This window comes from Cajanus cajan, chromosome 6 (genome assembly GCF_000230855.2).
Source record: "Cajanus cajan strain Asha chromosome 6, NIPB_CcT2T_4, whole genome shotgun sequence".
In the NCBI taxonomy this organism is placed as follows: domain Eukaryota; kingdom Viridiplantae; phylum Streptophyta; class Magnoliopsida; order Fabales; family Fabaceae; genus Cajanus; species Cajanus cajan.
The window spans coordinates 62327079-62352145 of NC_138522.1; the positions used below are offsets into that span (position 1 = coordinate 62327079).

Here is a 25067-nt window from a genome sequence, read left to right on the forward strand (position 1 = left end):
ATATGCAAAAAAAAAAAATTGATAAGAAAAATCAATCTTTTAAATAAATTTCAGTACCTTACAGAATATATCGTAACTTTCCACTAAGGATACCTTGGTTTACAATAATTAAAAAAAAAACTTTTAATTGCAAAGTATAGCACTACAATAAAACATTACAGGTGGCCACTGACCACTTCTTACATAAACATCTGTAATCTTTTTCGGCTATGGTGGACGTAGTAAATGTTTTCACCTCTAGCAACTCAACAGGAACATAAACAATAAACAATGTTACTAGTAACAAGACATTTTGGTACATTCATTACTATATAAATGTTCCTCCATGTGACTTTACAAAGTCAAAATTTGACAATGAATATTTTACAATTGAATGCTGAGAAAAGAATGAAAAAATAACTTTACAGCAGGGATATGGCCAAAAAGATGCAAGTTCCTTTAAAGATGTAAAGAGAAAATAAGAATAATAAGACGGCATTTACAACCACCAATGGCAAGGACCAACAACTCATTTTATACTAAGCTTCCTACGCCTACTCATTCAAAAATTGGAAGGCTGGATTTTCAAGAAGCTCATCTGCTGGTTTCATGTCTGAGAAATCCTTCTCTTGCAGTGATGTAGAGAGATCTTCCACTGAGAAGGGGATGCTGCAAAGAAGCAAAAACCATTTCATGAACATGTAGCCTATTTGCAAAGTTTAAATTTGCTCTAACTAGTCAAGTACAACCCGAAAGATTGAATTCAAAGAATTTAAAATAATTAGGCTGCAGCTACTTTTAGCATGCGTTACACAACAAATAAATTAAGGCTCTGTATAAATAAACTTTTTCAAAAGTACTCCTAGAAGAAATAGAATAGTAGAACAAAAATTGAAATAAGTTTTTCTATAAGCTTAAAGTAGTTTATGTAGAAGTTAAAAATAAGATTTTAGAGAAACTAACAAGAGAGAATTTAGAGAAACTTTTGCTGTTTTTTTTTTTTCTTCTTATTTTTCTCTCTTAGAAGTGCTTTTGAAAAAGTTTGTCCAAATAGACCCTTAAGTTAAAATAAACCTGGGCACCAACCTCTGCACTTCAACTTTTTGGAGAAATTAGATGAGAAAACTTCTATAAAAGTTGAAGTGCATAAGTTGATTTTAACTTCTGGAAGAAGTTTGATTTATTTTACCTACTTATTATCTTCTCCTATAAGTACTTATTAAGAATTTTATCCAAACAGGACCTGAATACATAATCTATCTTCTATCTATTATAATGAAGATAATTTTGGCCACTACTTAGAGTTATATGTTCTAATGCCCAAAGCACGTGTTATTAAAGAACCCTCACCTGGAATTGTCATCCAGCAAGAAAGAATCACTCTGAGCATTATTGGAGTCCTCAGCCATTAGCATCCTCATGCTTGAAAGGACCTGTTCGAGCGCATTAATCGGTGAATTATTTACCACTTCAGCTATGTCTTTTGCTGTTATTGGAAAAAAAATATAGACAAAATACTTACATCAGGAGATACACTTCGAGTATTGTAGTTACCATCCCAGTAAAGTGTACATATTCTATACAGCTGCTGGACACTCAAGATCTGGAGAAGAAAAATGGAAAGGAAAAGACATCAGAGAAACACATACACAGTTGAAGACATTGAGATCATGCTTTTGCAACCATGCATTTATGAATATCCTTTTCTCCTTCTAATCCATCCCTTACAACTAAATGCAAACATATGTCTGTATTTCAGTCCTATATGTCTGAGCTTTCAGCAGATTCAGGTATGGCTACCATAAAATAAAAGTCCATAGACCATCATATTGATGAGAAATGCATGCAGGCCTCTCACTGACACGGAATTTGAGATGTATAAAGACTTACAGGGCATAAATCATTGATGATTTCATCATAGGAAATCCTATACTTCTGATGAATAACCTGTATATAAACAACGACAATAATTAAGACAGATTGGATTTTAATCACTTCATATAAATTAAATATTCATGAAAAAATAAAATAGAATAAAAATGGTACTTCATATTCTTTAGTTATACAGGATTTATCCTGTTACCAAAACTAATCATGAAACTTCCAGATTGTATATGATTAAGCAAAAAGAAAACAAAGTGCAAGTATGCAACGCATAGAGAATCATCATTTACGATCAAAATAATGAACCATCAACAAAATGTGGCAAATTATCTAATCAGACACACTTACCAAGAATCCAACAGCCTGTCTTATGTGCTTAAGCTCATCCCAAGATGACCCTGCATACTGCAAGTTTGTACTTAAAAAATGAGCACAACAGTTCAAAAAGCATGCAGAATCAACCCTACAACCCATCATATGTCATTAAAGCCCAAGTAATATATGTCCTAACTTGAAATTAACACATCACAGTAAAAGCATAGACAATTTACCTCTTCCTTTGCTTGGCAGCACCACAACTCTAATTCAGCTAATCCAGCTTTCACATATTCCCCGTTGCTGAATGTGCAACAATCACGCCGAAGAAGAAGACTAGTAAACATTTGAGCAAAAGAGGTGTTAACCTTTCCGCATTTTAAGAAGAGTGCCATCATGATGCTAAATAAAATAAAAACTTATGCGATAAAGGATGTATGCAAAAACTACTTACCTATTGAAGAGTTGCACATTAATAAATGAGAATGTTTGACTGAAGATCTTTTGGATAAGAACTGGAGGCACCTGAAGCCCAAAAGAAAATATCACATTTCAGCAATTTTCAGAAATGGAATGGACGAGCAATCAGTGAGGTAACTGCTTAGTATTCAGAAGAATAAGTGACAATTTATCTTCTTACAAAGTTCTCTTTCAGTGTACAGAGGAGGGTATTGAGAGATTCAATAATACTCTGCCAGTGAATCATTGGGGAATCTTTAGCAAAGGATCGGCCAGAACGTAACCCTCCCTTTGATGTTCTTGGAGCCTACATATCAGCAGAGATTTGCATAAGGAACAGAATAAATAAAAAATTTGTAACAAAAATAATATTAGGCTCAGCATCCTTTTTGAAATTTCTAGAAGATGTCTCCAAAATGGAATTATGAGGATAAACAATGAATTTTATGGAATGATATATTGTATACTACTTTATCCAGACCACTTGAGTTGAATTGAACAATTGACAACTATATTTCAACACACCTGGACGCATAGTGCAAGAACTGGTGTTAAATCCTTCTTCAAATTATCCCGAATGATGCCATATATTTTCTCCAAATAGGCTGTGAGCTGCTGCTTGAAAAGCAAAGCAGGGTACTTAGCCTCTACCTTGCGTACAACATCTGAAGGAGGGGCAGCAAGGTTGGCAGAAGAAGGAGATGAAAGAAAACTCTGCAATTTACCTTGAATAAATCAGTATTTTTCAAATGCTAAATAAAAATATGCTTACATACAATGTAGGAAATATCCATTACCATAGTCATTCTTCCAAAGAGGGATGTTGGATTAGGTGGTTTTCTAGCTGGGGTAGCATTAGCTGAACTCCCGGATTTCAGGCTTTGTTCAAGTAAAAACAACAACGCAGATGTATTTGACAGCCAATAGGCCATATGATCATTGCCATCTTGATTCTGTATGGTAAAAAAGAGAGTAAGGTAGAAGAAAGACAATTTTAGATGAGTGCTCTAACACTTTTTGTTGCTATACCAGAAAACACCATAAATATAGAATATTTCATAAAAAAAAAATTAGGATCACAGCATTTAACATTACAGTAGCCACTCTTTAAAGAAATGGAGGAATAACTAGGACAATAAACCATGAAACTGACCAAAGCAGCATTCAATGTATTACTTCTAACACCAATAATTTCATAGGAAAAATATCCTTGAACAAGAATTAAACTAAATAAACACAAACGGACAGTCCCAACTCCAATAGAGAAGTTATTAACAAATAATGAATGTTACATTCCGCTAGACTGCTTATTCAGCGCAATGAAATGGAGCGAGAGTTTAAAGATATTAAAATTGTAAACATATGATTTGAGTTGTCCCAGGCTGCATAATCAATGAAACTCCTTCAGCAGAAAGAGGAGACAATAAAAAAATAAAATATTTTTGGCACAAGTGAAGATTTTTCTCATTAACATGCACTTGCTTTCAATGGCTTCAAGTTTCTAATTTTGGATTATCTCGCAGGAGCTGCTTAGTACCCAGAGACAGATTTATTACTTGATTTTTAGTAGTCAACCTTCCTGTAGACTGTAGCGTTTAACATCTTTAGGGGTTCTAGATCTTCAAAAATTCACATTTCTAACAGATCCTACTCTAAATTAAAGCATTAAGAGAACATAGATTATTAAAATGACTGCTACAGGTGACCAGTTTCTGTTGACTAACTAGCTTCCCTGGTTATGGAAGAACGCAAGAATCCTGCTTTTTTTGTGGTAATGTGCAATTAATCTATGCCACAATTTGGTTGGAACGTAAGTCTCACAACTTATTAGAGATATTTTGGATGAGCAGCTTTGGCTTCAATTTGGTGTAAAACACACTAGTGCCTTTTTTATACAGGTTTCTCCAACAGATACGTTGAGTAGCTTTGCTTTATTAAGGTTTTCTATGTTCCCTACTGTTTGTTTTCTTTTTTAAGGAGAATATCTTACCCCACAAACTTTCTGCATAATGAATTTCTTCTTTTAAACTCCCCTTCCCCCAACAAAAAGCAAAACAAAACAATTGTTTAATCATACTCCCATTGAGCCATTTCAACATGCTCTTCAAAACAGCTCTCTATGGAGGAACCAGATGCTGAATGAAAGAGAAGATAACTGTCTACCCATACAAATTTATCACAAACACATAATTTTTTATGAATTAGGACTCTTGTTAGTTCCCAGAATTGGGCCCAACTAATATCACGTGTTGAAAAGTTACCCACTAAACAACACAATTACACTCCCTTTGTAACTATTTGTTCAAACCCATTTTATTTCAACAATCTTAGTATCGTTAGTACATATATAATCAAAACAAAAGGCAAAAAAGCAAGTTATTTACATTTTAAAAATGATATAGAATTTAAATTGTCAAAATACATGGGATAAATCACATTATCTTCACATAATTAAATGCTCTTATCCTATGACTAAAATTTTCAACTAAGCTGTTTTTCCATATATATTATCTTATCATGTACTATAAAGTATAATTCAGAATAAAGTAATTACATCACCTCAATTTCAAAACCAATCATTTGGATAAGGCGATCAAATACACTAGTTCTTTCAGCTTCGAATGATTTCCAGTGGAGCAGACATTTGTAAATGGTGAATGCAGCAATGGGTTTTCCATGATTGAAGCCAATATTTTTCATAACACAGTTGACAAGTGAATCGACACTCTCCTACAGTGAACAAGAGTTTAAAATGAGAATAGTATTTTGGCATAAATAACTATGACAACAAACAAAATTAAATTCCTAAATTTAAGCACGTACATGTTGTCGTTCAATGTAAGACCTCCTCAATTTAGCGTCAGATTCTGTACCGAATTGTTTCACAGGTGTGACACATGTATCCTGCAAAGATAACTCAATTTGTATTCCATTAAACACAGTCAACAGTTACAGATTCACAGAAGGCATACAGAAACAGTAGTAAAGAATACTTACATCAGCTTTCTGCTCTTCTGCCACGTGGTGACCATTTTCTAACTTCTGTACATAAAAATGTCAATATTTCAATATATGTATATTTACATAGAGAATGAGGATTTATATATCTTGGCTAGAATTAATTACCTCTGGGGAAGACAGGTGCTCTGCTATTGTTTTCATAGATGAGTTTAGGAGAGATTGTTTCTGAAGAATATGGTTTGCAGATTCCATGTCCATGAATTTCTCTTCTAGCCTATCAATATTAAAAAAAAATTTAAAAATGGTCATGATGATAGAGATCTTGTAATAGCAATTAGAGTATGAATGATAACTAACGCAGAGACAAAAATTTCCCTAAAACATCAAATGATGTCAATTAAAGATTTATCTTATATCAACAAAGTTTAATCACAAATAAAACCTTTGCATAGCAGTCTTCAACTGGATTACTTTTGATTCTGCATCCAAAGCTTGCTTCAACCTTTCTTCGCCAATTCTGTTTGCCTCTTCATACCTTTTTTCCGTTTCATCAATTTTCTTTTCCAGTGAACTCACCATGTTCTGTAACAGACTCCACAAAGCACTGTCTTAATAATACAATATGGCAACATATCTCACCCAAAATGTGAGGATATCCTAAATGTATCAATATACAAATACTTTCTTGAAATGAAGCATGGATAACAATGCCATAACCACTTCACCTTGAGTTTCTCATTCTCACTACTGAGCTTCTCCAACAAAGCATGGTCAACAACCGGAACCTCCTGTATGATGGGCTCTCTCTCTGCTGCCCTTTTTGTAGCCTCCCTCTCCTTTTCAAGAAGTGACTTAGTTTCTTTAAACTGAAGTTGCATCTCTTGCAAAGCAGATTGTAATCTTTGATTTTCTTGTGTTTTTGCTTCTTCCATGTCAACCTATATTTAATATTAGAGGTTAAAGAAGCTTTTCAAGATTCTAAATATCGTGTCATCACTTTCTTATATCTTTCTCAGTAAAAAAACACAGAAAAAGTCCCTTTTCATCTATTACACAGATCAATTTCACTTTACTGGGAAAAGTTTCTAAAACAAGTATTGCTACATTGATAACAGATCATGCCACAATATTTTACTCAAACTAATTTGACAGGGTTCATTCATAATGGTAGAAAATTGCTAGTTTACCACATTAAGTTATCTCAGTTAGCAGTTAGTACTGGCAAAATCATAGTAATTTACCCTTGAACGTTTTTCCAGCTGCAACCTTAATGTAAGGTCTTCAACTTGCTTTTCAAGCTTATTTTTGGCAGCTTGGAGAGCTCCTGTTTCTCTTGCAGCCTGCAACAAAAAAATAAATCTCAATCACGATAATAACAAAAATGAAAAGTGAATACACAATCTTAAGATGTAATAGTATTGAAAAAGTTCCCTTCACCAAAAAAGAAAGCATGTGTTTTTTCCTCTTGCAAAATGTGTGTAAAATTGACTCTTACAGTTATGAATTCCAGACTAGCATTTTTTAATGTTCAACAATCACAGATCGCTGTACTCCCAATCCAACACATTACCTCTTTCACACGACAATGTGACCATGTAAACCCAAACAAGATGTGAAACTGGTACTGTTTCAGGAGATATGTAATCTGATTTCACATCTGATTACTTGCTACTTAAATAACTTTATGCTATAAATTATGAAGGGCTAATGCCACTAACCAAATGTCAATACACCTATGAACCCATTGAATTCTAAATTCACTTATCATAACTATTATCTAGGGTCTAATATGATGTTTACTAACTCACAGTTTTACTTGAAACAAATTTCCATTAATGGATTCAAAGGATCAAGGAGTTGCACAAAGGTGCTTACCATCTTGAGCTTTCGCAATTCTTGCCGTGCAACTTTTCCTCTCCATGCACATTGTGTTGTAATTGCTGCCTTCTTTAATTTTGTGAAATGAATTCGTGCCAAGTATTTCCGGCAGTGGCTCTAGAATACACAAAATCATTTGTGTTGGAATAACATACCATTTGAAAACAAATAAAAATTTAAAACCAAGCTCCGCAACAATGATTTTGTATAGAATGCATAAAAATGTTTAAAATGACTAATAATTATGGTTCTTAGAAATACCTGAATGACAATTGCTGCTTTAGTCCGCCTTCTAAAATCTAGCTCACAACGAGCAGCCAACCCCCGCAAACCAGTCTGGATAGAGACAGCAGAAGTATACAATTTTTTGTATGCACTCCTAGCAATATGCATGCGGAAGCACCTTTGAATCATCAAACTAGAAGCCTCCTGCCGCATTCCCTCATATACTTGCCTAGCAAGTTGTCCTGCAATCAGTACAAAGAAAGTCATCAGACTTCACAAGTCTAAATTTTTTCCCAAATCCAACCTGTGAGCTAATATGTCAAGAAGCAGTGACCTCTGCAAGCAGCTTGAATCCAAATGGCGGACAAACGAAGCAAGATGAAACTTTGGCGGGCCAAATAGGAACGAACTTTTCTCTGAATAATGCTTGCTGACTTTCCTAAGATTTCACTTCTACGGGTATCTAGTTCTGCCATCTGACCAGCTCGAAGAAACACTTTTGTCTTACCAATCTGTGGCAACAAACAGAACCAATAAATTAGAAAACAATAATATATGCCTTGTATCACCAAGAATCTGCAATTGTCAAATGCAATGGTATATATCATTACAGTAAGTACAGATCGCAATAATTAGCAATTCATGTTTGGTATATACTTGACAAACACATGACATAGTGATCATTCCTAAACATAAACTACACTCTCCAAATTTACTCTCGGTATAATGGTAGTATAGATGAATCATGCAAGGAGAGAAGAAAAGAAAAAGTTACCAGCTCTCCCAGCATAAAGAGAAAGACTCCCAAAGAATAAAGATTTGATCACACTGTAACAGTTACCTGATAGCCTTCAAGTCCGACATTCTTTAGAATCCTCTTGCAAGCAGTGACCTCATCAGAACTAACATAATTAAAAAAATATGGAAAAGCATAAGCATTTTCAGAATAATGACTAACACGATAGATGAACAATTCAGATACCTTCCATCCAATGCTTCAGGTGCAAGAAGACTAAATCGATCCACAAATTCTTCAAAGGCTTTTCTAGTAGGATACCCAGCACAGCTTATCCTAATTGCCTCCATAACTCCCTACAACCAGATGAACTATGCTAATAAGCATAAACACACAATAATATCATGTTGAACTTCAAATTATGGAACAAACTATATTTTAAAAGAAAAATGTTAAATACTAGCAATCTTACCCCACAACGTAGTTGCAGCAAAACATTTTTATTCTCAAAAATTGCTGGCTTAAGAAGGTTATTGGGTTTTACACAACGAATGTAGTGTGGCTCAGTGGCACTGAGAGTTTCAAGTAAGGATTGCAATTGTTGCTGCAAGACAAGTGTTTTCACAAACCCAAAGATTAGGCAAGAAAGACAAATAAGTTGGTTTCATTTCAAATAAAAATAAACCAACCTTAAATCGTGAACCTATTGAAGAGAACTTTGATTGCTTGGAAGATTCCTCAGGTGAAGGGGTAAACAAGCCCGATACAAACGGACATTTGGAAGCATAAAGAAGTGCCTGGTGTTCTGCAACAACATAATCTTTGTTCTTGTCGAGGAAAAATTCAGTTTGATAAGTGACCTACAAATGACACAGGTTAAGTGTACATGTTATCCAAAGAAGGAATGAATCACATACAGCATCCTGGACATGTACTTATACTATATATGTAATCCTATGTATTATATCTCTGCACATATAAATTACAACTTTACTAACTTACATCTCCAGCATAATGGCAAATTGTGAAGTCACTACGTGATAATTTAGGCTTGCTAAACCTTTTATGGTTTTTGAAGGTCTGATACAACTTTTGGGCAAAAGTTTCATGTGTAGATCTAGGAAACATACTGCATAGTACAAACACAGAGCTATCTGAGCATCAATAAAAATAATTGAAAAATATATATGGGCTATCAGTACAAAGTATACCAAGCTTCATCCAGAAGAGCTATTATGCCACCAGGTTTCTGAAAATGAATACAAGATAATTCAAAAGTCAATAAATTTCAAATGGTAAATAATAAATCCACAAATGGCAGACTGCACAAAGACAACTATGACATTGTGTGCTAACAGTAACAGTGGCAAGTCAAGATATTTAGCCTGCTAACAGTAATAAAAGCAAAATCATGAATAACTTCTTGATATACAAGATATTTTCTACTTAAGGGAGAGGAGACAAGGATCAATTTGTATGCACTAGCAATTATCATTTCAAGGTAATCAGATTTACCTTTCTTAAATTAATTCATAAATTCAACCTAGTCTCTAAATACATTAACTGAACATGGCAAATTTCTTTCAAAACATTATTTAAAACCATTTTTTTAAATGAAAAATAACCTTCAAGATGTCCAAATAATAATTAATGAACTGTTTTTTTTTACTAAGCAACAAATAGAACATTTTATCTCTTTGATATATATACACAACCTCATTGATTTTCAATTTTCAAAACAGACATTGTGAAATATATCAGCATTAAAAGTATACAAATACAAATGTATTAATTATCTGTAAATGACTTTTAGGTACATCCCAAAAGTCATGTTACTCATCCCAAGTTCCCAGTCCATCTTATTATCTTGTTTATTTCTGTAGAGGAGAGAAAGCAAGACACGTGAGAATCCGTGTGCCATTGTACACAACGGAGTGTATCATTAGTAATAATTTTGTATATATAGAAGGAAACCAATACAAAGAAAATATTTATCTAATTAATATATCTATTAAATCCTAGAATTACCGTAATTAAAGATATCTAACAATATCCAACAATTGCTCAATTACCATAATTAAAGATATCTACAATATCTAACCATTTCCAAATTCCAATGTCTAACTGAAGACAGGCATGTTGAGGATTATTGAAAACTGTAGTCAACCATCTTTTCCACACAAGTTCACGTTTTTGAAAGCAACTTCCTTTGAATTTACAATAAATAGAAACTAGTTTTGTCTTTTATCTTCTAACTTCTATATTTACTATAAAAAATCTAAAATATATATATATATATAAATAATAATAATAATAATAATAATAATAAGTTTAGTGTCTGCCTCTGGTATCTTAGAAACAACAACTTTATACTAAAAACAAGGCACTGAAATCAGTGGGTAGTTATTAGTTAATTAAAAACTTAAAGCCTGTAAAAAATTATAAAAAGAAAAAAAGATTCTATTACTTGTGGGTAATTATTTAAAATTTTAAAGCAGATTCTCATATTTTCTGAATAAAATAAAATAAGAAGGTACTCAAACAAACATGCATCATCTCATGTAAGAGGATCCAAACTCATTCATACTGCCCTAAACACAATAGTGTAGGTCAAAACACAAATTTAGTTTCATTGAAAAATGAAGCAACAACATAAAGCTTTTTCACACTAGATGAGATTGACAGCTACACAAATCAAACAAATGTCAATGTGTTCTCTCATAAAAAATAAATATAAATAAATAAGTCTTCAAAAGGTCAATTTAAATCTAAGACATAAATCAAACTAATGTTTTGACTTAGAGGCTTTTGCCTTTCTTGGTCAACCTCTGCCTCTAATAATTGGGCTATCCTCAATGCAATTTACTCTTCTTGCTAGCACTTGAATTGATCATCTTCTCATGTAGCCAAAACATCTTAGACTTACCATCTTTTCCTCAATAGGTGCTACTCCTTTTTTCCCTCTAACCTTGATTTATATGTCCATTCACGCATTGCAATATTCTAATCTCCGTGACAATTGGTTTATGCTCATGTTAACTCTTTACTGCTCATTTAACATTTAATTTTAATAGAAATGAATATCTCATTATAAAAAAAATCCTACAAGAGATCAAGCCAATATCAACAAAAGGATTGCAGAGTTAGAAGGGAAAACCTTTTCAATGAGATCCAGAATATCTTGATTGTCCACGAATTCAATGTAACTCCAATCAATTTCTTCTTTTTTGTATTCTTCTTGCTCCATTTTGAAAACATGCTGCATAACAAAATATTAAAGCATAACAAGAGCATGTTGAATAGATGTAAAATAATAATAATAATATTACTGTCTGTTTCAGACATACAAGAAAAAGATACTGGCCTTTAAAAAGAAAATAATCATTTTCATATACAAACCTGATTAAAATGTTGCTGAAGCTTTTCATTGGTCAAATTTATACAAAATTGCTCAAAACTGCAAAGTACACATAACAAACAGGAATAATATCATACAAAATCAAAATCATTACTATTACAAAAGGTGGTAGAGCTTATGTCTATTAGATAAATCCCCAGTCAAGTAGACTGCTAATAATACGTGATGGAAATGAATGACATTTCATAAAATGTATTTTAACCACGAACAAAACTAACAAATGAATTTATGACATAAGCGTTGTTAATCATGAGCAAGGTTATAATGAACTGAGGATGGACTAAATGATATCACCAATTCAATCTAGCATCTCAGAATAAGACAACTACAGGTGGAGGACATTATTGCCTCCCATGTCCCAAACAAACTGTAAGTTTCTTGGAGTAACTGTTCACTTGAAGACTCACCGATGTTAATTAATAATAACACAACAAAAAGTGCACTGGTTACAAACCTGTTAGTCTTGAAACTCTCAAAACCATAAATATCCAGCACGCCAATTAAGGATTTTGACTGAGGGTCTTGGCCAATAGAATTATTAATTTTATCAACCAACCTACAAAAGCAAGACATAAAATTATAGAAACAGATATTAACACTTGGAGCAAATAGAAAAACTTGGTAACTATGACCAAGGTTCACAAAATTATATCTTTAAACAATCTGCTGCCAGGCTTACCAGTCAAACAATCTTGTGTATACAATCTTAGCCAAGGCATCTCTGCTGAGTGCAGCAGCTTCCGGATCCAGCCATTTTGTAATTGTTTCATCACGAGTAACAATTACACGTTTGCAAAGAGAATCTTCAAGTGCCTTTGCATCACACCTGAATAAAAAATTATGAGCCAACATGGAAAAGATGAAATGCAAAGCTAGAAACAAAGCAAGTTCAAAATGCTTGCTCACATGAAAAGCTCAGCTGCAGTCTGTAGATGAAACCGAGATTTTTCATCTTTAGGAATAGATGAGTCTATTTCTTTCCCTTTGACAAATTCAATGTTGCCAAGATGTAAAATTGCAGCAACAACTTGAAATATTGCATCCTAAAGAGAGCAATTGGGAGGTGGAAAAACAAAGCATTTAATCATAGGTCAAGCTTGAAGAAACTGAAAATGAATAAAAATAAAATCCCAACAAAATACCTGCTCCTTAGAACTTATTCCAACAATATCCATTGCTCTCCTTGTGTCTCTATATTCTTTAGATTCATCAACCCCTTCCAACTGAAAGCAATTTGATTGATTCAAATAATGAAACGTTCTTGGATCTTCTAATTTGTACTTTTTAATATCCTGTCAAAAAAGAGGACCAGAAAATTATAAATAAATTAAATTAAATTAAGCACAAATTCACCAATAATGAACTTCGAAAGCATATTGCCAATACAGACCATTGAAAACTAAAAATAGTTGACCCAACATGATGCATCTTTCAAAATCTGTTTATCACTAATCATTCAGATAAATAAATATTCACAAAACAGGGAAGCAATGTTACCACAAAACAAACCTAAACCATAAAGATGTCTAACTAGAAAAAATTATATCCTAACATGCTAAAGTTCTATCGCCCCATGTTTATCTTCCACTAATAGCAAGATTGAAAATACATTACTACAAACTCTGAACCTCTAAGCTAAAAACAAGGTCACAACTAACAAGTACAACCAGCATGCATTATCCTGATAAAGCGAAAAGACACATCTTACAACAAAAAACAAATTATAGATAGGCATACATAAAAACTATGAGAGGAAAGTAAATCAACTCTTATTTTCTATCAAAGTTTTCTCCAGGTCCATTTTCAGGAAATATTTTCTAATGGTAATTTCCTAACATTTACAATTAAATCCAGAAACAAACTAATGAAACCAAAATAGCTTCAGTACCTCCGGAGGTGCAGCACAGAGCATGTAGAAACAATGATAGTTCCTCTCCGGATCTGACACCTGGCAAACACGTGATCTTTCAAGCAGATAAGTCCTTATAGCAGCTCCTGAAATTCTTCCCTTCTGGTCAAATTGAATCTCCACAAACTTGCCAAAACGACTGCAGAAGTCAAAAGTGAGAAAATAAAATAAATAAGACAGGATTACAAAAAGTTTGTGATATAACTACATAAGCAGAAAACTTACTATTATTTCCCACCTTGAATTATTGTTCCTAACAGTCTTTGCATTGCCAAAGGCTTCTAGAACAGGATTGGACTGCAGATCAAAGAAGAAAGGGTCAAAACAAGGGTTAGGTTGAATGGACATAAGTTAAGGTTCTAAGAAATTTAGATGCTGAAAAAGGAAAGTATAATTCTCTTACCTCAAGGACCTTTTGCTCAACAGTTCTACCTTCAGCAACAGCAACTCTCCCACCCATGTAAGCAAGATACCTCATGAGTAACTTGGTACTTTCTGTTTTACCAGCTCCACTTTCACCACTAACCAATATTGACTGGCTGATTCCCTCGTTTATCATAAGCCTAAATCCACAATAATTTGTATAGTCAGGCTTTTAATTAAACTAATAACATGATGTATCTGCAGGAAAAATATGAAAACTACCTATATGCTGCATCTGCAACAGCAAAGGGATGTGGACTTAGCTCACCAAAAGCTGCTCCTTTATATTGTGCCATCATATGGCTATCATATAAATGAGGGAGCTTTATAAAAGGGTTCACAGCAATCAATATATTCCCAGTGTAAGTCTGGAAACAAAATATTAGTCAGCACTTGTCAATAAGTATGAAAATATGCAGATACTAATGAATGCAAAATAAAGGGAACCATTGACCATTCCCCCCATGCAACAGAAACAAACTTTGAAGAGCTGGAAACTGTAATGCCTACATAAATTTCATTTATATCATATCTTGATCTCAGGTTATCTAGGACTCCAGGTTCATGCAGGTATGCAAGCTTTGTCATATCATCCACTCCACTTGGTGGGACTTCAGTATCTTTATGATAAATACTGGAAGCTTTAACAACAACCTGCAAATTTTGAAGACAAACAAGAGAAGGACAAAATTCACAAATTTAAAACATCAGAAAGTTCCAACTTTGAGTTAACTTAAGAAAATGTAAATGGAGTATGCCAAATAAAAGCACAGGAAGCATGCAAGACAAGAACAAAGAATTTCAAATTTAAATAAGACACATATATTCATTATGATATGCTTCAAAGGTTCCCACTAGTCATTCATGTTTACGAAATAATAGCCCTCAAAGTAAAAAACCCATAAATTTCAAAGAACAAAGAAAATGCATTGGTAAGGATTAACTTTTAGCAAATATTACAAAGTAGCGAAAATATGCTCACCGTCTTCCCTGAAGTGCAAAGGACTTTAATTTCTTCTCCTTTAACCTCAAGGACCTCACCATCTATCCAAGCCACATCAGGATCCTCCACCCAAATATGGGACCCAACTACAGGATTGGCAGCAGCAGCCTACAATGCAGAGAGTGTCACAACATAAGTGTACTAGCTACTAGCAAAATTCAGTTCTCTCAAACGAAATTTTAAGCATAATCAAATAACTACGGTTAAACTCATACAAAGTGGGTAAAAGGAAAAGTAAAGTTCTCTCTCTCTTAAATTCACATAATTGAAATATAAGTCCACACGTGCACAAATAGATCAATGTTATCAATGGTGGAAAGCCAAAATTCTGCCATAAAAACATGCCATTGCAACCTATGACACTGCCATTGTGGGCCACCCTTCACATATTTCCTATGGCAGAGGGGTCAAAAGATGCCATGTTATGGCGTTATCGAAACGCTATAGCAGTTATTTTATAACATTGCACTACATAAAGCAATAAGTTGGCATTTATAAAGTTAAAAGTGAAAATAGAAAACATTTTCTCAAACCTAAAAACTTCTAATTTTGCTGTAGAAAGTCATAACAAGAATGGCTCAAGCATCATGTAACAACTCCATAATCTGCCTTATACTGGAGTTGAAATATGGGTTTAATTTAAACCCACGAGGTTGAAAGTATCAGTTGACACCCATTGGAATCTAGTTTTTCCATTGCTGCTCATCTGCGTATTAATTATTTCCTAATGTGAAACAGCATCTATGAAAGTTTAACTATAACCTCATTACTAGAAAATGACAAATTCAATGAAGGAGGTCAATCAAAGTTGCTCAAGTTAAAAAAAAATTCATTAACTAACAGCTATGGTATGAAAAGCTTGTTGCAACATAATCAGAAGAAAATATATGCACATCTAGTATTGAATTCAAGATTGGTATTAACCAAAATATAAAAAAGAACGTATGAAGGAAATAGATGACAAACACACTAATGATTCATGTACTAGTCAAGCTTCTCAGAAAATAAGGTAGGAAACATTGATTATGAGTGATGGAAACATTCGAAACCTACTATCATCCAATTAAATTTATTAATTGAAAGTAAAGAACATGGGGAGATTAATAAACAGTTGCCAAGTGCCACACCCTACAGATAGTAACAAGCATAGGAAAGGGGGAAAAAACTAGTCCTCAGCCACACAGACATGCACATTTACCCATTAAGTATGTTACTTGGAGGTTAAGCACCTACATTGTCAAAGAGTAACGTCAAACCTCTTTGATTAGGATTCTTCGAAAAAAAAACAAGAAACAGTTATGCTTGATTTTAATTTTGAACCAAATTCAAAAACAAAAGTAAAATATTTACACTTAAATCAATGAAAAATATCCAAACCAATCAATGACACATTGCAACAACATAATGGCACCAAATTTATGAAAGTTGTAACCAGAAGCATAAATTAGCAAAACAAAAGATTCAGAAAACGGCATTCACAGTGTTTACTTTTTCTTAAAAGTCCAGGTAAAATAACTGCAAATTCATATAAACTATAAATCTTCATGTTTTTTTCAAAGAACATAATTAAGATGAAAAACACTATACACTACAGAATTGAACCCCTATAATGTCAGCTGGCAATAACAACACATTCATAAAAAGTAGAAGCAATCAGTTCTAAGATAAAAAGAAAGAGCCAAATCTGCCTTCTATGCTATAGCAGATCAGTCCATTAACATAGGAAAACAACAACCCCATTTCCATCAAAAACAAAAAGAAACAAACAAACAAACAACAACAAACCCACATCAAAGAGTCCATTACAACAAAGTGAGTTTCACGTCACTGAAAGGAAATGAAAGACTTGAAATTGACTCAACCAAGACCACAAGGCAACCCCCAAATGAATGAGAAATGAATACCATTTCTGAGAGAGATCGGATCAAAAACTCAGCTTGCAACCGGATCTACTGCTACCACGTCCAACGGCTACTCCCCCAATCAAAATGAAAGATCTTGCCACTTCCCCTCCACGCTTTCCACCACAACTTTCACAAAAATACGTGCTTTCCAACACCAAATGCAGAAAAAACAAAAGGGTATATCTATATATAAATAATATATGAACTGAAAGACAATGTGGAGAAAAAAAACCGAGAGAAGCTTAAAACCCTTCAACAAGACCAAAACTTTTGAAGAAGATAATAAGCCCCTGGTCTTCTGCTGCCACTGGTTCAACGGCAGACCTTGCTTTCGTTACGGGTTTTATTTATGTTATGAGTGTTGTTCTGTTGTGTTGTGTACGCTCTGTGTTACAGTATTTTCCTTTTTTTTTATTCTTGACTCTAAGGGAAAATAGTTTAATGGAAGTTTATTGGGTAAAAAAATAAGGACGATGATTATGATGATGCGGTGACAATTGGATATAGCAGCACTGCATCGTAGTTTAAGCTCAGTTTAGGTAAAATGAAATGAAACGCTTCCTTATGTCGGTGGAATTCCATAAATGCCCCTGAGTGTTGGAATGAATTACGGTACCTTTTCATTTGAAGACAAACGTTGTCAAAGATGTTGCATTAAAAATCAAAATATTTGAGGCGCCTATCGCGGTCGCCAACATCTTCGGATGCTGCTCTACTGGCCTCAATCCTCTCCTTTTGTCCTTACTTGCATGCATTTTCTTTTCTTTTCTCCTTTTCTTCTTCGGGTAGTCAATTTTTCAAATTTAGTTTAATCAAATTAATTTTGTTACTATTAATTACATCGAGTTAAAATTATATGCTTTTGATGGATAAGGTTCAGCAGAATCGATAAAAAAAAGTTGAATTTTAAGTGTATTGATAATGGTTCAATCTTCAATTCATATGTGTAGAAAAGACAAAACTCATTCTGATAGGTAATTGTCATTTCTCAAAAAAATTTACTAATGAGAAAGAGATATTTTTAGTATAAAAAAATAGTTATTTTTGTTACATTTGGATTAAATTAAATTAGTTATTAATCATTGAAGTCAGTCTACCAATAATATGGATAGAATAAATACATGATGACTTAAATTCGATTATCGTTGTTAATATTTTTTATTGATGAGAGAATTACATTTTAAATGAGGGATGAAATAAAAGGTTGTACAGTATTAAAATCAAATTGTTTGAAAGAGTGGTGTTTAAAAAAACAGATTAAGGAATTTTTAAATATGTTTTTAGACATTTAAAATTAAGTAATATGAACTTGTTGATGAAATTAAACTTAGTGCATTGATATCAAAATTGTTTTGTTTTTTATTCAAGAGTTTATTTATATACATTGTTGATATACACACATACGGATGTTACCTTGAACCATTTTTATAAATGGTTTACTGTGTAAAACTTTTCTTGAGCATTGAATTCATCCAAGTCCTATAATAATACAATACACCTTCGCTTTATTTATTTTTTCTTTCTTCCCCACCACTCCTTTGTTCTCAAAACAATAGCTAAAGAGGAGGTGGTTGACCTCTCAAATTTGAGTGCAGTAGGTGTGGATCTTGGAGGTCGAAGGCACCCTTGAGGACAACCTATACCCATTTGCTTGGACCTTCGGAGGTGGTTCGCAAGAGCACTTTAGCAATTGGAGAACTTTGAAAGTGACATTGATCTCAAACTATTGTGGAATAACTCTAAGGTGGCATAGTAGCACGAAAGGAGTCAAATATGGAACTGGAACCTATTATCAATAGTGTTATAATGGTCCTATTGGTGGACTAGTGTTTCAAATCATGGATAACACCAAAGAAAATCTAAGCCTTGTTTCTTTTTTTTAAGATGTTTCCCTCCACTCAACTAGTTAAAGTCTATACACATGGAAATCATTACCAATTTAGTTTTGAAGTTGGTAACATTCTTTTTTCACGATTACGCATGCCAACTGGGCAGGGCGGGAATGGGTACAGGGACGGGTATTAACATCCTCGTCCTCGTCCTCGTTCCCACAAATTTAAATCACACTCGTCCTCGATACTCTCTAAGAGTAAAATTTTGGTACTCATCCCCGTCCCCAACGGCGTTCGAGTTTCCTTACCCACCCTTGCTCCTGGACCTTTTTTTTCTTCTTTTTTTATTTCTAATAAATATGGAAAAATAAATAAAAAATAAAAGAAAAGTAAGATAATACAAATTTTTACATATAAAGATTTTTAATTTTGGTTTATATATATATATAAATAAATTTTTTATTATATTATTAAGCGGGGTAGGGGCGGAGGCAAGGTAGGTATTAACATCCTCGTCCTTACTCCCTGTCCTTGATTTTATCGATCGAGGAAAACCCAAACTCGAATCTGAACACAGTCAACATGTGTTTTCCCCGTCCAAATCGGGACGGGTTCGGACGAGTACCCATGGAGCCGGGTTAGATTGTCATGCCTATTCACGATCTTGTTTGTGGATCTTGAGCTTATACATTATAGAGTCACGTACGATAGAAAATGGGGAAGGAAGAGAGAAAAAATATTGTGGTAGTTATATCATATTATTGCAGGATTGAGATGAATCTAATGCTTGAGAAAAATAGTGCATTGTATAAAAGTGATCTACAATAACATTTGTCATAGATATATAAACTTGTTGAAAATTTCACAATGAATGAATTTCATTAAATAGTAACATTATTTAATACAAGTGTATCGAAATATCACTTTGACCTAACTTTGTCCTTTGATTAGGAAAACTTACTTGATATGATGACTGTATTGAAGATTTGTCTTAACATATAAAAGGTCAAAGTGTTTATCCTCCACTTCATCTTGTGTGAGACTTGAGGTTGTAAGTCCAACTAATTATGCTGCATCGCAATCACATCCCTGTAAAATAATTATGTCTCATGTGAGAAACATGTGATGTATAAAGGGACTAATAAGTAAAAAATTAAATAATTAGGGACTAAATCATAAATGAGCTTAATGGATCGATTTTGAAAATAATTGTTATTTGATGGGAATAACAATCTTTAGGGATTCTAAATATATATTAATTTAAAACAAGGTTCACATCCCTGAAAGAAAGTATTCTCTCAAACTCTGGCTATCACGAAAGATAAAAAAAGTAGAAAGAAAAGTCAAAGGGAGTGAAATTTTAGTTATCTTATAAATAAGATCAAAGTATTATAAGGATTAAAGGAGATTTCCATTATGGAGAAAGGTACATGTTTTTACTTATTATTACGTGAGTATCATGAATTTCAAAAAATCCTTTTAATTTTCTATAATTGGTGTATTAGAAAATCATAGAACTTACAATCCCATCATTACTCCAAAACCCCTGGGCAAAGCCTTTGAGTTCGTTATCAAGTTGTTCAGCTTACCACACACATACACACACACACACACACATATATATATATATATATATATATAGATATATATATATATATATATATATATATTATAGGGTACATATCCATGAATATGTTGTGATTATCTTAATCATATGTTTAAGTTGTTTTCTTGTTATTAATCATTAATTTCGTTAAGTGCAGTGACTATGACGCATCATTATAATTAGCATAAAAAAATGTTTTTATACGACTAGTTGATGTAAAAAGGATTGTAATGACATTTTTAAATTTGAATTGTAAAGTACCATTTTTTTCACTATTTTTTTTTTCTCTTCTTCATATCATCAATTCTATTTCCCACATTCCCTTTCCATCACACCAAAACACAATTAAGGAGTTAAAGGATAAAAAAGTTGTAATCAAGGTGAAGCTGAACCCAATTTTCTTATGTATAGTCTCAAATTCATGTTTTATAAATGAAAAAAAAAATGTCATTAAAATGGAAGACTACACTAAAAAATGATCGGTCAACTTTTTTAGTAAAGATTAGTTATTGATATATATTTTATAATAATAACATAATTATAAACAAAAAATTAAAGAAGCAAAAAGTGAGATGCTAAGTTTCGCCATAAGTACAAGTTCAATTCTCTCATGTTACGTCAAACCAAAGTAATTTACAATTTTGGAGAGCAACCGGAAATAATCTTTCATTGAGCAATTGTTGCTTTCTTATGTCATATGTGAATTTAATTTTCATGTTTTTATTTTTACGCAAACTTTTTTAGATCCTACTTTTAAATAAAACGTATTAAGTTATAAATTATAAATAAGATTAACAATAAAATATAAAAATGTTGGATGGATTGTATTAATAAAATATTTAGAGTTTTGGATCTAAAAAAAATAGTTAAATTTCCTAAAATAGTAAAAAAAAATTATATTATATAAAAAATTAAAAATAGTATAAACTACGATGAATGTATTTGGAGGGAAGTTGAGTTGAACTGAATTGAGGTTACAAAAAATGCTACACTTATAAATATTTATTTATTTTTGTATTAAAATGTGTATTTTTTCCGTTGAACACCATCTTAAATTGATATCTAAATATACGTTATGTGTATCAACTCATGCAATTGAAATACTCTAACTCGAAAAAAATGTATGTACTAATTTCCTTGCAAAATTTAAATATTTCCTCCTTTTGATAACCTTCTTGTTTTGTATTAGTTATTTGACCATAGTTTTTATGTGTTTCTTTTATTTTGCAAAAAATGCTAATAATATATTATATTAATCATTTTTTTTACTTAAGATTAATATCAGCAAATAGTAAATTTACAATTGGTAATTACTTATAGATAAACTCACGGCTCTATTGAATTATTCGATCCGTGCATAGATGATCGACTTTTTTAATATTTAATTATTTTTCACACGAGTTCACTTATTCTCATCCTTTTCTTTTCTTTTGCAAGTGTATTTCTAAAATTATCAACTTAACGAATTTGAGTTGCTTTGGCTGTGTAAATTCAAAGAACATTGGTAAATCACTTATAGTCACTGTGTTTAATAGAATAAAGCAAACTATAAAAATGAAGTGAACTCTTTGGTTGACATAAGGATTTTACGTTTTTATAAAGATTTATATTTGAATTTATGAATAGTAAAATATTAAGAGAAATTAAACAATTTAAATGAGTTACATAACGTGAATTTTTTGAAGGAAAAAACGACAAAAAAAACCTATACAAGAAATATTGTCATTTAGATAAGGGTATATTGGAACACGCATTCGTTCACACATGTATGCATTAGTGTTGCTTCTCTGTCAATTGCTTAATTTATATTGTCCCTCGTTTACAGACACACCCAATAAAAAAAAGAGAGAGAGAAAGATAAACTATGTTTATATATTACATCTATGCAATTTTTTAAAATACAAATATAAATATGATGTAGATAAACCGAATATATATATATATATAAAGTGTTGTAGAAAAATAGATTGTAGTTAATGTAACACTATAAGGAACTTAATTTGTACTTGGTGATGACCGATATTTTTATTATGGATAACATGGAAAATAAGAAAATTAAAAGATTAGAAAAATATATTTATGAACAAGATCCAATATATGATTAGTACACAATTGGTTTATTTAAGCATGTTGGAGTTTGATTTTTATATGAATAGAAAAGATTTAATTGAAAGAAATAAAATTTATTTGATGATCTTTACAACTCAAAAAGAGTTATTCTCTCGGTGTCAATTGAAATATATCTTTGATGCAAATGAAAAAAAAAATAAAAATGGCAGTGCTTTTTCTATATAGCTAGATCTTTGCAAAGTCGATACTAATAAAATATAACAAATTAAGTTTTTAAATTTAAAATTCCCTTTCAAACACAACATCAAGGAAATCATAATAATTTGTTGCAGTACAGTTAGGCCGTATCTTAATTCTTATCATTTATAAAAGTTGTTGTATTTGTACTGTGTGTCAGTGTTTTCGCATCAAATACTAATTATACTATAATATGCTTCCTAGTTTTTATTTTTGGTGATATAATATGCTTCCTACTTGTTACCAAGTAAATTGCAAGTTGAATCGTAATAAATTTCTTGTAGAAGAATTGAGTACTGAGTATATAATATTAAAAAGAGTTGTTGTACTTCTACGAATGAAAAATAAAACCCTAAGAACATTATTTAAGAGGGTTTCATATAGTACAATCAATTAGAAATTTTGTATTAATATGATTTTTGAGTTAAAAATTATTTATAAAAGTTTATAAAATTATTACATGACTAAATACATTATTTACTCATTATTTGTGTTGGTTTCTTAGATATACGGCTGCATTGATTTATTCATTTTAAATTTGTGACATTAAAATATTTTTAAAATTTTAAAGTGGTATTAAATTAAGCTTTACATAAAATTAAATTAAATTATCATCTTAATTACATTTTAATTACTAGTAGATTGTTGTTTCTGTTGAATCACAAAGTATTACATGACTAGGGATGGCAATGGGCTCCATGGGACAAGTAATAGTAAACTTGTCTCTGTCTTGCTAGATGAAAATTGGCCCTACACGTACCCTATATCCATGCGGGTATCCATTAAGCGGGTATCCATAAATTTTTTAAATACTTACAGATATTCATTGATATTTATAAATTTTTTAAAAAATTAAAAATTAAAAAATTTATATTATAAATAATTTTAAGTTTATATTTAATATTATTGAAATATTAAAAATAAAAATTCAGTGTTAATTTTGAATTTGCATTTAATGTTAATTTTATTAAAATAATAATAAAATACATCAATCTCACAAGTAAGTTAAAATCTCATCACAAAGCTACAATAATTCAATTTTATAATTCTAAACGAAAATAAACAACTTAAAATACATGAATTTTATTAGTCCAATCAAAGCTAGAAAATTAATCAAATTACATCCAACAAAATTTTATAACATGTTTAACACATGTTGGTAACTTCATCAACCTCACTTTTGTAATAACATAAGATAAGAGAGTAATTTTAGGGTTATGTGATATAAGGATAATTAGGATATTTAAAAAATATTATTAAACAAATACTCACAGGTATGAATATCATCTTATCGCCCCCGTCCCGTTTATAAACGGGTAAAAAATTATCTGTTCTTATTATGTGCGGGTACCTAATTAGTCTAATCATTTATTATTTGTAACGGATTTTACATGCAAATACCCACCCGTGCAGCTATTTTTGTCACCCTATACATGACATGGCATATTTTTGGGCAGTGTGTAGTGTAGCCAAAAGCCAACGTGTTTATTTAAAAATGAATAAATAAATAATCTGACCACTGTTTATTGTTTGCCCATATGGTGTGAACATTCATGTATGCAAATATCAAGAGGGTCTACATGATCCACCCAACGTTCACTAATGTGGGAAAATTCATAAATTTTATATCCATTCTTTATTTCATACGAACCATAAAAGAAAACATAGTGAACATTGTCTAATAAAGACTTATAAGAGACTAGAAAAATAAAATATATGATTCGTTTCTCAATCAAAAATAAATAATGTTTCGTATCTAATTAATGGGTGTCTAAAAGTATATGAAGTAGTCAAAGAATATTGGTATAAAGAAAAAAAATATATATATATTTGTATATCAAAAATTCATACCAATCAGATATATTAAATATTGATGTAGAAACTTAGTTTTTGGATTAATTGCTTTTTTACTGATCTACAAAGTTTTGTTATAAATTAAAAAAATTATAGAGATAATTAATATGAAGAAATTATATTAAAAAAAATAACTTTATGCATCAATTATTGTTAAATGCAATATAAAATATTAATGTGTGTTACAGCTTGAAAATTATAACAACTTTTTTTATTGATTGTGAAAAACAATTTTATTTATAGATTGTAATTACATTATTTCTATTGTGTAAAATCTCATTTTATCTCAAATAATTGAATATGTTATTTTATATTGTGAATTATTCTTATAAAGTATTTTAAATTTAATCAATTAACTTATAAAAATTATGTTT

General features: G+C 31.6%; 1 protein-coding gene across 1 annotated transcript; it reads right to left on the reverse strand.

The window, feature by feature from the left end:
* Positions 1 to 273: 273 nt before the first annotated feature.
* On the reverse strand, positions 274 to 17597 carry LOC109797480 (myosin-6). The gene is made up of 39 exons (XM_020357531.3): positions 17095 to 17597; positions 15170 to 15298; positions 14698 to 14841; positions 14410 to 14555; positions 14168 to 14327; positions 14003 to 14061; positions 13744 to 13903; positions 12998 to 13147; positions 12762 to 12898; positions 12535 to 12681; positions 12310 to 12411; positions 11837 to 11894; positions 11595 to 11696; positions 9649 to 9686; positions 9440 to 9566; positions 9127 to 9297; positions 8910 to 9041; positions 8684 to 8793; positions 8543 to 8603; positions 8036 to 8213; positions 7738 to 7943; positions 7474 to 7593; positions 6840 to 6938; positions 6324 to 6536; positions 6041 to 6180; positions 5764 to 5872; positions 5635 to 5679; positions 5461 to 5541; positions 5197 to 5367; positions 3435 to 3590; positions 3163 to 3351; positions 2819 to 2944; positions 2633 to 2703; positions 2415 to 2514; positions 2212 to 2268; positions 1870 to 1926; positions 1502 to 1582; positions 1330 to 1412; positions 274 to 648 (listed from the first exon to the last, which is right to left on the reverse strand). Exons 1-39 carry the CDS (start codon positions 17095 to 17097, stop codon positions 534 to 536), a joined length of 4533 nt encoding a protein of 1510 aa, XP_020213120.1. The 5' UTR covers positions 17098 to 17597; the 3' UTR covers positions 274 to 533.
* Between the last annotated feature and the right edge of the window lie 7470 nt (positions 17598 to 25067).

Coding starts and splice junctions, on each gene's coding strand:
- LOC109797480 (XM_020357531.3), bottom strand. Junction 14,328..14,409: donor GTTGCAGATGCAGCATATAG/GTAGTTTTCATA, acceptor TTGTGGATTTAG/GCTTATGATAAACGAGGGAA. Junction 2,945..3,162: donor TTCTTGCACTATGCGTCCAG/GTGTGTTGAAAT, acceptor GCTGATATGTAG/GCTCCAAGAACATCAAAGGG.